The 11,068-nt window shown below is 38.0% G+C and overlaps 1 protein-coding gene and 1 long non-coding RNA gene across 24 annotated transcripts; one reads left to right on the top strand and one right to left on the bottom strand.

Moving 5' to 3' along the window:
• Positions 574-2,340, top strand: LOC104793691 (S-adenosylmethionine synthase 2-like). Its single transcript, XM_010520097.2, has 2 exons — positions 574-707; positions 983-2,340. The coding sequence occupies exon 2, from the start codon at positions 994-996 to the stop codon at positions 2,167-2,169; it is 1,176 nt and encodes a 391-aa protein (XP_010518399.1). The 5' UTR covers positions 574-707; positions 983-993; the 3' UTR covers positions 2,170-2,340.
• Positions 2,313-8,248, bottom strand: LOC104793692. Of its 23 annotated transcripts, none has more exons than XR_002032536.1 (28): positions 8,177-8,248; positions 7,886-8,041; positions 7,604-7,682; positions 7,458-7,513; positions 7,290-7,364; positions 7,124-7,196; positions 6,926-7,034; positions 6,797-6,843; positions 6,560-6,624; positions 6,361-6,412; positions 6,172-6,217; positions 6,018-6,082; positions 5,893-5,928; positions 5,711-5,788; positions 5,525-5,614; positions 5,331-5,451; positions 5,197-5,239; positions 4,908-5,069; positions 4,670-4,790; positions 4,302-4,508; positions 4,050-4,180; positions 3,869-3,980; positions 3,647-3,707; positions 3,492-3,565; positions 3,257-3,408; positions 2,981-3,164; positions 2,791-2,885; positions 2,313-2,715 (listed from the first exon to the last, which is right to left on the bottom strand). It is a non-coding gene; the product is annotated as an uncharacterized LOC104793692 (long non-coding RNA). The 23 variants fall into 23 exon arrangements; XR_002032549.1 differs by having other exon boundaries at positions 4,908-4,926; positions 5,016-5,069; positions 5,165-5,239; positions 7,886-8,240; XR_002032551.1 differs by having other exon boundaries at positions 4,670-4,786; positions 4,908-4,926; positions 5,016-5,069; positions 5,165-5,239; positions 7,886-8,240.

Here is an 11,068-nt window from a genome sequence, read left to right as displayed (position 1 = left end):
GGGGGGGGGGGGGGGTTGGTGATTGACCGGTAGACCAAAAAAAAAAGAGATGCAAATAAGAAGGCACTGGTAAATGTCATTCTCTATTACCAACTACCGCAGATCTCAACCGTTGAGGTGTTGCATCCAACGACTGGGATTCACCAGAAGCATAATCAATTTCACTAGATTCATAAATCCAACCAATAAAAATCTGCTTCTTTTGGAGCTTTTAAGGTCACGACAAACAACTTTTTATGTTCACTAGAATTATTTTTTTGTAACACAAAAAAAATATAGGAATCACTATTTTCAATGAGTTACACGAAAAATTAAAGTATTAAACAATGATTTTAAAATTATTCAACCGACGAATAACAAAAAAAAAAAAAAAACTATTGATCAAGTAATACATACAGTACATGTCTACGTGATTTTGGTTTGGTTATTACAAATTTTAATTTAAAATGGAAACAGAATACCACTAGAAAATAATATCCGACCGATTCAGCCAGTAACCAGTTTCATACTTGAGGTTAAAAAAAAAACCAAAGAGAAAAAAAAAAGAGGATGTATAAAAGGAAGACGTGCAGTGGCGTCAAAGGGTTGTGTCTGTCCTGTGCTTTTTGTGCTTCTGCTTCTGCTCTGTGTGTCGGCTGCTTCCCAGATTTGCTCTTCCTCCTCTCTCTCTCTCTCTTTCTCACCATTTTTTTTTAATCCAGATCTGGGTTTGATACTTTGATCTCTCTCTCTGTTTGATATATTTTTTTTTTTGTCTCTGTTTCCACTTTACAGTCACTGATCTTGATTTTTTCTTAAGGGTTACACTCTAAATTTTATTATTCTATTGCTCCTTTCCACTAGACGTTAATTTACACTTTTCCAATAGATAGATTCTCTGTTAAATCTAATGCAAAAATTAGGGTTTTTTTTTTTTTTTTAATTCCTTGATTCGTTTTCTCAATGCAAAATTTTATTGTGAGGATGGTCTTTGTGGTGGCAGGCTTGTAAGCTATGGAATCGTTTCTATTTACATCCGAGTCTGTGAACGAGGGACACCCAGACAAACTCTGCGACCAGGTTTCAGATGCAGTCCTTGACGCTTGCCTCGAGCAAGATCCTGAGAGCAAAGTTGCATGTGAGACTTGCACCAAAACCAACATGGTCATGGTTTTTGGAGAGATCACCACTAAGGCTAAAGTTGACTACGAGAAGATCGTCCGTGACACTTGCCGTGCCATTGGTTTCGTCTCCGCCGATGTTGGTCTTGATGCTGACAACTGCAAAGTTCTTGTCAACATTGAGGAGCAAAGCCCTGACATTGCTCAGGGTGTTCACGGTCACTTCACCAAACGCCCTGAAGAGATTGGTGCTGGTGATCAAGGTCACATGTTTGGGTATGCCACTGATGAGACTCCTGAGCTTATGCCTTTGAGTCATGTTTTGGCCACCAAGCTCGGTGCTCGTCTCACTGAGGTCAGGAAGAACGGTAATTGCCCTTGGGTTAGACCTGATGGCAAGACTCAAGTCACTGTTGAGTACTACAATGAGAACGGCGCTATGGTCCCTGTCCGTGTTCACACTGTTCTTATCTCTACCCAACACGATGAGACTGTCACCAACGATGAGATCGCCCGTGACCTCAAGGAGCATGTCATCAAGCCTGTGATTCCCGAGAAGTACCTCGACGAGAAAACCATCTTTCACCTTAACCCATCTGGCAGATTTGTCATTGGTGGGCCACACGGGGACGCTGGTCTTACTGGACGCAAGATCATCATTGACACTTACGGTGGTTGGGGAGCTCACGGTGGTGGTGCATTCTCGGGGAAAGACCCATCGAAAGTGGATAGAAGCGGTGCTTACATAGCTAGACAGGCAGCCAAGAGCATTGTAGCCAGCGACCTAGCACGCAGGGCGCTTGTTCAGGTCTCTTACGCCATTGGTGTCCCCGAGCCATTGTCTGTATTTGTTGATACATATGGAACTGGGAAGATTCCAGACAAGGAGATTCTTAAGATTGTGAAGGAGAACTTCGATTTCAGGCCTGGCATGATGACCATTAACCTTGACCTCACGAGAGGTGGCAATGGGAGGTTCTTGAAGACTGCTGCATACGGACACTTTGGTAGGGAAGATCCTGACTTTACCTGGGAGGTTGTTAAGCCTCTTAAGGCAGACAAGGCTTAAGAGAGTCTGCTTATCGTTTAAACTACGTTTTATCTTGTTTGAAACTCTGAAATCGTTTGTGGTTTTCACTCTCAATCTGGTTTGGTGTTCTTTAAATTATATCATGTAATGTACTCTTCTGTCTGATTATACCTCATCAGAAAGAGATATTTTGCAGGACATCTTTATTTCTTCTCTGTTCTTGAAAGATAAAACTTATCTATCCACAACACATCTCTGTTCTCACTCAAATTCATATCTATGTCGGAGATAGTGAAGCCTATCCTTATCTCCGCGATAGAAGGAGTTCAAGTTATCTAAGCCGAGGAGGAGTGCGACGAGGTCAAGATCAAGGTACAGAAGCTCTTAGAACTGCTTGAGAAAACGGTTAACGACCCGCTATGTCATCTCGAAAGCAGAGACTGTGCTTCACAAGTCTCTCTCTTTGTTCAACAAGTGCATCCCAAAACTAGGGAATCGTGTCTTGTAACAAGTGCATCCCCAAACTAGGGAATCGTGTCTTGCATCCCCGTCCGCGTTTCCACTTTCCCAAAGATGCTGACTCGGCTTCAAAAGTAACATGAATTCCCCTTATATATGCAGATGAACAATGTAATCATATTAAACAAATTGGAAGCATACCAAAGCTTCAACGCCACCAGCTGCAGCGAGAGATTCCATAACGCACCTTCATGAGACTTTGCATCACTAGCATTTACCAACAAATTTGCAATAGCCTATAAAGCCAGAAAAAAAGAAAAATGTTAGTGTGTCCAGTCAAAAGTATCAAAATTCCAGTATGATAAATGACAAGGCAAACAGAAGAAGCAACCTTTGCAGCTTCTGACTGAGTACCTTCTCGCCATGATTTCATAACTGCGTCAGCTCTTCCACAGTCTATACTAGCATTCTCATCAACGATAACTACGAAAACTTTGCATTAAAGTAAGCAGCAATGCGGCTCCTTGATTCAACCTGAACTCATCCAATCCTTATGGAAGTAATCTTTTGACCGCCTGTGTATGAAAAAAATTAATGGAATTATAGACAAATGAATTGGATAATGTTAGCATAGTAGATTATTTATGAATCATCTCATCTTATTTACCTGGTTGGCTAGATTGTAGAAATGGATAATGTTACGCATCATCCTCACGGACTTGTAGAATGGGCAGAATTTGTCATATCTGCCAAAAGCACCAGGAATGACACAGGTTCCACCAATAACAGAAGGGACAAGACAAGGGCATCAAGGACACGCTGACACAACAGGAAAAGAAAGCAATCAACAACACACATCTTCAATTGACTATCACCGTAGTGAAAAAAAATTGAGTAATTACCTGCCCAGTAAGTAGAAGAGTATCGACAGCAAGCTTCGAGATGCAACTGGCCTAGGCCAACGTACATGCCAGCTCTGACATATTATCAAACAAACCAATTTAATAGCTTAAAATTTACGCTTGTTAGTAGGAAAATTAAACTGATTAATGCAAACCTGAAGCATGGTGTAATCAAGATTTCTTGATCCCCTGTAATTCAAGCTCTATCACTGTATCCTGGGAAATGAAAATCACCAACAAACAACCATGAGCAGCAACAGGCAAACATGATATCCAGCAGGAAGTGATTACCACTTGATCAAGTTAAAGGTAGAGAAATCGGAAAGATAACATTTTGAAATGTATCAATTTTATCATTTTGTAAAGAGTAACTTAACCTCAAAAACCTTTTTAAGGGAATATTGACCAGCTGGAGCAATGTAAGTGATCTTCCCCAGGGCATCAGGAGGAAGGGTAACATGGTGATTCATCAAAGTGTTCTCAATACGACTATCAGGAAAAAACAATTCCCAGTGTAAACAAAGGAATATACCACAGTAACTGTGTAAAATAAGTTACCTTGCCAAACGCAGATTAAGAAGGAGACCAATAAACTAACAAGTCACCACCAGTCATTGTGTCTCCCTTGACTGCAAACAAGTTGAATTCAGTTGACCATCAAAGATTAAGACCATATGAAGACTTCAACACTGCAAGATCAAAACAAAATGCATAATTAAGATCCACAAAAGTTTCATTCTTTGTATGTGATTTTTTTTTTTTTTTTAAAAAGAAAGAAAGAGATGAATGCATCAAAGAGTTCTTTTTTACCTCTGCAGCAGCCAACGGCTCTTGAAACATCCATGGAACTTTCTCACAACTCCAAACCATATATAATAAAATCCAGAGACATAATTAATATTTATTAGTATATATACAGAAAATGCAAACTGGTTAATTAGTAGTGGAAATGGAATAAGAGAACTCACCTTCTCCTCCTGTGGTTGGCTACTCTTAAGATGACAAATTTTACCTTAGCTATCAGAAAGAAAGTGNAAAAAAAAAAAAAAAAAAAAAAAAAAAAAAAAAAAAAAAAAAAAAAAAAAAAAAGAGAGAGAGAGAAAATGAGAATTGCAAGCAAAGTAGGATAAGAAGAAGAAAAAGAATGGAAATGAGAGAAAGTGAAAGCAGCAAATTACCAGGTCGGCAGAGCTCTGCATCTAAGCGGATGGATTGATCACCCAATAGATGGATTAGCATCAAGCCCCTAAAAAAGATGTAGTGATAAAATGCATATAACCACTGATTCCGTCCGACTAGCTTCTCCGGCGGGGCCAAAGACAAAGAGAAGATGTTGTTTGGTTATTATACTAAAAAAAAAGATTCAAAGCTAGATGATCACTCAGGAAAAATACACAGAACAGAGGAGAAAATTACCATGTGGGTAGAGAGAGCTCTGCATCGGAAGATGTAGTGACAAAATGCATATAATTTCCTTAGCAATTTGGTGGATATGCAAATCCTGGTGACAGATAATGTTCTTACCAGTCTCCTAATTAAGCACTGCATCATCCAACTCCTGTGGCTTGTTAGTAGCTCCTGCAAAAAAAAAACATTACATCCAAGTATATGATGAGGGCAAGCAAAAACATAGTATATAAGCCAACACAGTGAAAGATTGGAGTTGATAATACCAGTGACTAGATTAGCAGGAAATGAATCATACCAATGACAATCACCAGAGAAACTAGCTATTCACCCTCACCCACCTGATTCAGTACAGCAAAATCACTTAGTCTGTTTGAATTGTATAAATAATTTCAAGAAGCCATAAAAAGCACAGTTACAGAAAAAGCATACACCCATTTTGAAGTCAAAGAAGATGCTGAGACGTTGGCAAGCATTTTTTTTTTTTCCATTGCCTGGTGGCCCAAAGAGAAGCATACCTGAAATGTGCCTGGTGGCCCAAAGAGAAGCATACCTGAAATGATATTTTTTTTTACCAAGGATGGCACTGCATAAGATCAAGAAGAAACCAAACTTGCAAATTTTACATGTCTCTGGTCTCCGTACACCAGTGAACAAATCTCTTCGTTTTGCAGGTAAAATAACTATCTCCAACAAAGAGCCTCCATCAAGTACAGCTGCAATAATTAAGCATAAGTCATTAAGAGAAGAAAACCTGATAACATCTCCATGAAATACAGAGGTAACCATAACAGAGATAAGGAGAAGGAAACCTGATCACATCTCCGTCAAGTCCATCTACAATAATTCAGCATAAGTGTTTTTCCATATACTGCAACAAAAAAAAGAATCTGGAAAACAAAATAAGAGTCATGAGAGCAAATCATATACATCACCAACAATAGCAAATCTCTGAAAGTCATTAGGGGGGAAAAAGAAGAAGATGTAACCTTACCTCTAAACAGATGATAGACGAGAAGATATCCACGATCTGCATCAAAGAGAGAGATACATATTTCAGTTTCAAGCGTACCAACAAAATTAAACAAATTAAAAAGGACAAGTTTTAAGAACAATTACTCGTCTAGGAAAGAATTTTAGGAGCATCTCTCATCTGAATGTGTGTGTGTACACAGCAAGAACATCTGGGAAACACAAGAAGCAGAGAATCAACAATAGCCAATATTAAGGTAACCTGAAAAAATTAAACACAGCAGAAAGCATAATGTTAAACCTGAAAAAGTTAAACTCCGACAGAGTACTCCATGTGCGTCGAGGATCTGCATCAAAAGAGAGACTGAAATGTAAATTACACAATGTTTTCTCTTTGAAACTCCCAAATCATGTTTGAAAAGTCCCTGATGTGGCACAGTCCAAAACTTAAAATAGCAGACATATACCAACGGGAAAGAGGAGGAAGTACCTGATATAAACCACATGACCAGCCTTGTGCATCATACTTAGTAGCAGAGACCCTAATAGACATTAGAAAAAGAAGAAAAAAAAAAGCAAATCAGCGATATCGACCATAGCACCATCCATCATCATAGAATCTACAACAGCACAAGGACAAGTTATATAAATCATACCGTAGAAGAATGTCACACACCACCGCACCTTACCTGATTCTATACGAGAAGATAAGTTCAAAGCAATCCTAGTGCCTGCCCTGGACTGTGAAGACGATCTGCATCAAAACAACAAAGCAATACAAAAACAACCTAAATTAGTAAGTAACTAGAAAGAAAAGTAAAAAATCAGGAGGGAGAACAAATCAGTGAGAGCGATCATCATAATAGGATCATCAGCAACCAGAATTTACAAAACAACAACACAAGGACAAGTAAGTAAAACCAAACCGTAGGAAGAGCCGAGGAGCCTCCATGATCCACTTCCAACACACAACCTGCAAGACGAACAAAAAACTTAATTACTTAGTGGGAAACAAAACCACAATATATCAATTCAAACCTCCTGTACAGTGATACCATTGCCTCGAGGATCTGCATCATAGGACAAAGCTTAAAAAAAAACTCGTCTAGGAAAGAATTTGTGGAGCATCTCTCATCTGAGTGTGTGTGTACACGGCAAGAACATCTGGGAACACACAAGAAACAGAGTATCAACTATAGCCAATATTAAGGTAACCTGAAAGTTAAACTGAGCAGAAATCATAATGTTTAAACCTGTAAGTTAAACGCCCACAATTTTTTCTCTTTGAACCTCCCACACAGTCAGTAATCCAGGTGCCTCCTCGATCTGCAACAAAAGAGAGACTGAGATGTTAATTCACGTACATATAGGGAAAAAAAAAGTAAAAGATGTATTAAGACTTAAGAGGAAGAACAAAACCCATGAAGACGTAGAGCACAGAGAAGAAGGAGTCCATCAAAACCATCACTGATCGATCAAAGCATCATCCAATACCTGAAATAACATAGCAATTAGCAAAGAAGTAAAAATCACATGAACAAAATAAAAAGCCTTGAACGATTCAATTTAGAGACTTAGAAACCAAACCCGAAAGAGCAACATTAAATGAGAGTGACAAGGATCAGTCAAAGCCATCACACGATCTGCAACAAAAGAGAGACTGTGATGTTAATTCACTTATATATAGAAAAAGTAAAAGATGTATTAAGACTTAAGAGGAAGAAGAACAAAACCCATTAAGACGTAGCACACAGAAGAAGCGTGTCCATTAGAAAGCCATCATCATTGATTGATAAAATCCTAATCCAATACCTGAAAAGGAAAACAGAACAACAAGTTAAAAACCAAACCCTAAAAAAGAAGCAACTGTATCGATTCAAAGAAAGACACCAGAGACTAGTTCGTGTCCATAAAAGCCATCATCATTGATTGATAAAAGCAAACCCTAGAAAATCCAATAATCGATTAAAAAAAAAAAAACAACAACATCAGAAACTAGTATTTAAGAATTTCACCACCAACGAAACGAAACGAAACGAACGAGTGAAGATGCTGTTCTGAACTAGAGAGTCAGAGGAACAAAACCCCTGAAGACGTGGCACAGAGAAGAAGCGTTTCCATCAAAGCCATCGTCATCGATTGATAAAAGCATCATCCTTAAAACCCCTGCCCTGAAAACAAACAGAACAACAAGTTAGAAATCAAACCCTAGAAAAAAAAGAAGCAAGTTTGAAAATCAAATAGATAATAGATTGAAATAAAAATATCAGAAACTAGTTTTAGAAGAATCCTGGTCCACCACCAACCAACGAAACGAAACGAGAGAGCTTGCGGAGCGGAGAGACTTTTACACTCACTACATGAGAGGAACGAGAACGAAGATAGAAAACATAAATATAAATAGTGATTGAGAGAGAGAGAGAGAGAGAGAGAGAGCGTTATTATATTTATAAACGGTCGAGATCTAATCTTGTTCATGTTTTAACGACTAAGATTACGTCGGTAGTCATATTTCCTTTTCCTAGTTTTTTTTTGTTTTTGTCATTAATTTATTTTTCTTTATAGACGGTCCAGATCTAACCGTCATCACTCATCAGCATTAAAACTACCAATTCCAGCTGGCAGTTTCCTTTTCTTTTGTTTCGTAAATTTTTTATATGACCGTTAGAGAGATTTATGTAAGTATAGATCAAAACTGGGCAAAATNAAAAAAAAAAAAAAAAAAAAAAAAAAAAAAAAGGATAACCCTAGATTTAATGATTCTATCGGTTCAAAGATAGAAAAGGAAATAGGTAGGTTAAATCATGACCGACATTTACATTCTCTATAAATATAACGCTCCACTACTTCTAAAACATCTCACATCTTCCATCTATTTTTTGTTTTTTGTTTTTGGTTCTCCTTCGTTACTTGAGAAGGAAGCTGGTGAGGTATTCTTCTAATCCCGACGGGTCCATAACTCGATGATGTTGTTTTCAACTCGAACATTCATCGCTCGTTTCTAGGGTTTGTTCGTCTCTCTCAATTGCATCTCTGTAGCTTTTTAATCATTATGTTCATGTGTCGCTCTGTTATTATTCTTCTTCTTCTTCTTCTTCTTCACGAGTCTGTAACTCGTTTTTGTTTTGTTCTTCTTGCAGGTCTTTTGGAAGCGAATCTATGATGATCCGCTCCCCTGGCTTCTGAATTCTCACTCCTCATACGGTTTGGTTTATAATTCTCACTCCCGTCGTCTGTTGTTTTTGTTTCCTTACGCGAATTATGATCAAATCGTCGCATATTCTTCACCCGACTACGTCTCCAGGAGTTTGTGACGGAGGTTCCTACGATTGATGGCTTCTAGGGTTTGTTGCTTTAATTTAGGTTTGTGGAGGAGGGTCCTACGATTGATGGCTTCTAGGGTTTGTTTTCTAAATTGCATCAAGTGTTTTTTTTTCACAATGAAATTGTTCATGTGATTTAGTTGTTTCTTTGTTATTTCAGGTTGTGGTTGATGCTTTTATCAATGAGGGTGTGTCTCAAGGACACGCTTTGCTTCTTCTAACGTCTTCAAGGGTTTTGTTCTTCCTCTTAACTCTTCTTTTACACTCTGACTTTTTTTCTTTCTTATGAATTTGTTCATGTGATTTAGTTGTTTCTCTGTTATTTCAGGTTATGGTTGATGTTTTTATCAATGAGGGTGATGTCTCAAGGAGACAAGGACACGCTTCGCTTCTTCTTTGTGCTAACTTAGCACTGCTAAGGTTTTGTTCTTCCTCTTAACTCTTTTTTTACTCTCTGTTTTTCCTAATTACATGTGATTTACTTGTTGTTTTTCTTGTTTTGTTGGTTTAGGTGTGTGGAGAAGGATCCTACCATGGCTCAATGATGGCTTTGACTGATCGTTGTCACTCGAATTCATGTTACTCTTCTAAGGTTTGGTTTCTAAATTGAATATTTTTATTATATTCAAGAGAGACGAGGACACGCTTCGCTTCTTTTCTATGCTAAAGTCTTCAAGGGTTTTGTTCTTCCTCTGAACACTTCTTTTATTTACTCTCTGTTTTTTTTTGTTTGTTCCTTACGGTGCATTGTTCTTCTTCGTCTTGCAGATGTTTTGGAAGCTAATAATTATGATCGGATCATTGCATACTCTTCTCCTGGGTACGTCTTCAAGCTTTCTTACGGGTTCTGTTAACATGTGATCATTTTTTTCCGGTTTTCATAGTTGTTTCACTTCACTCACATGGCTATGTTTCAGATCGTACATGATGAGCAGCTAGTAAAATTGTGATGGCTGGAGGAGAGGTGTCTGATCTACACTTTGCTAAGTTAATTAGGTGGCTGGAGAAGAAGAGTTACCCGAGATGTTTCTTGGCGGTTTTGCTAACAGGTGATGCGTTTTGGTCTTTGTTGTTGGTTTCACGATCTATCATTACCTACTTATCATTTTGTTAAGTTGTTGTCTTCTTTTAACTTTTGCAGAGAAGACAAAGGCAAAAAAGCTATGTTGGCTTTCTCTGGCTTTCAGACTGATGTGAAAATATTGCAGAAGGTTCTCAAATTCACACACTGATAAGGTTTCCTTTGATCTTTTGATCAAATATCTTTCGTCCTTTGCATATATCAGATATATGTATTTTTTAAACGATATCTGAAAGACTTATGTAAGAGTGTTCTTTGTGATTGGTGTCCTGCAGATATATCAACATCAGCAAAATTAAGAGTAGATGAGCATGTCCTGCAATGGGCCAGCTTCTCTCCAAAACGATTTATTTCTAGGAGGGCTTGGACGAGAAAGGTAAAGTGCTCTTCTTCTCTCTCTTTTTTTTTTTTGTTTTGTTAAGATGTGACTGTAGAAGAGGTACAACAATGTGTGATATTTATTCTTGATTTATAATGCAGGAAAAGGGTGTGTGTGTGTACTTCTGACGCTGTTGGCCTATGTGTTCTTATCATTTGCATTTAGTTCAAGATATTACCAAAACATCTACTTAATCTATATCAATGTTACACAACTTCTTCATATGTATTCGTCAATTGTTTGTCTCTGACTAATGCTCTGTGAATTGTTTGCTGTAATAGGGAGATGATGATACTTAGTGAACTCATGGACTTGAGAAGAAAGACTAAGCTCCTTTCGTGCATTTAGCCAACCATGTCCTTCTGGTTTGTTATTTTCACTTCAACAGTAGGCTTCCTGAGTTGTAGAGAACTCC

The sequence above is a fragment of the Camelina sativa genome, chromosome 6 (genome assembly GCF_000633955.1).
Source record: "Camelina sativa cultivar DH55 chromosome 6, Cs, whole genome shotgun sequence".
In the NCBI taxonomy this organism is placed as follows: Eukaryota; Viridiplantae; Streptophyta; class Magnoliopsida; order Brassicales; family Brassicaceae; genus Camelina; species Camelina sativa.
The sequence above is the reverse complement of the archived record's forward strand: the minus strand, read 5'-3'. Positions and strand labels throughout refer to the sequence as shown.

What these genes read in the sequence shown, in the direction of transcription:
- LOC104793691 (XM_010520097.2), top strand. Translation starts at nt 994, where the DNA reads ATGGAATCGTTTCTATTTACATCCGAGTCTGTGAACGAGGGACACCCA.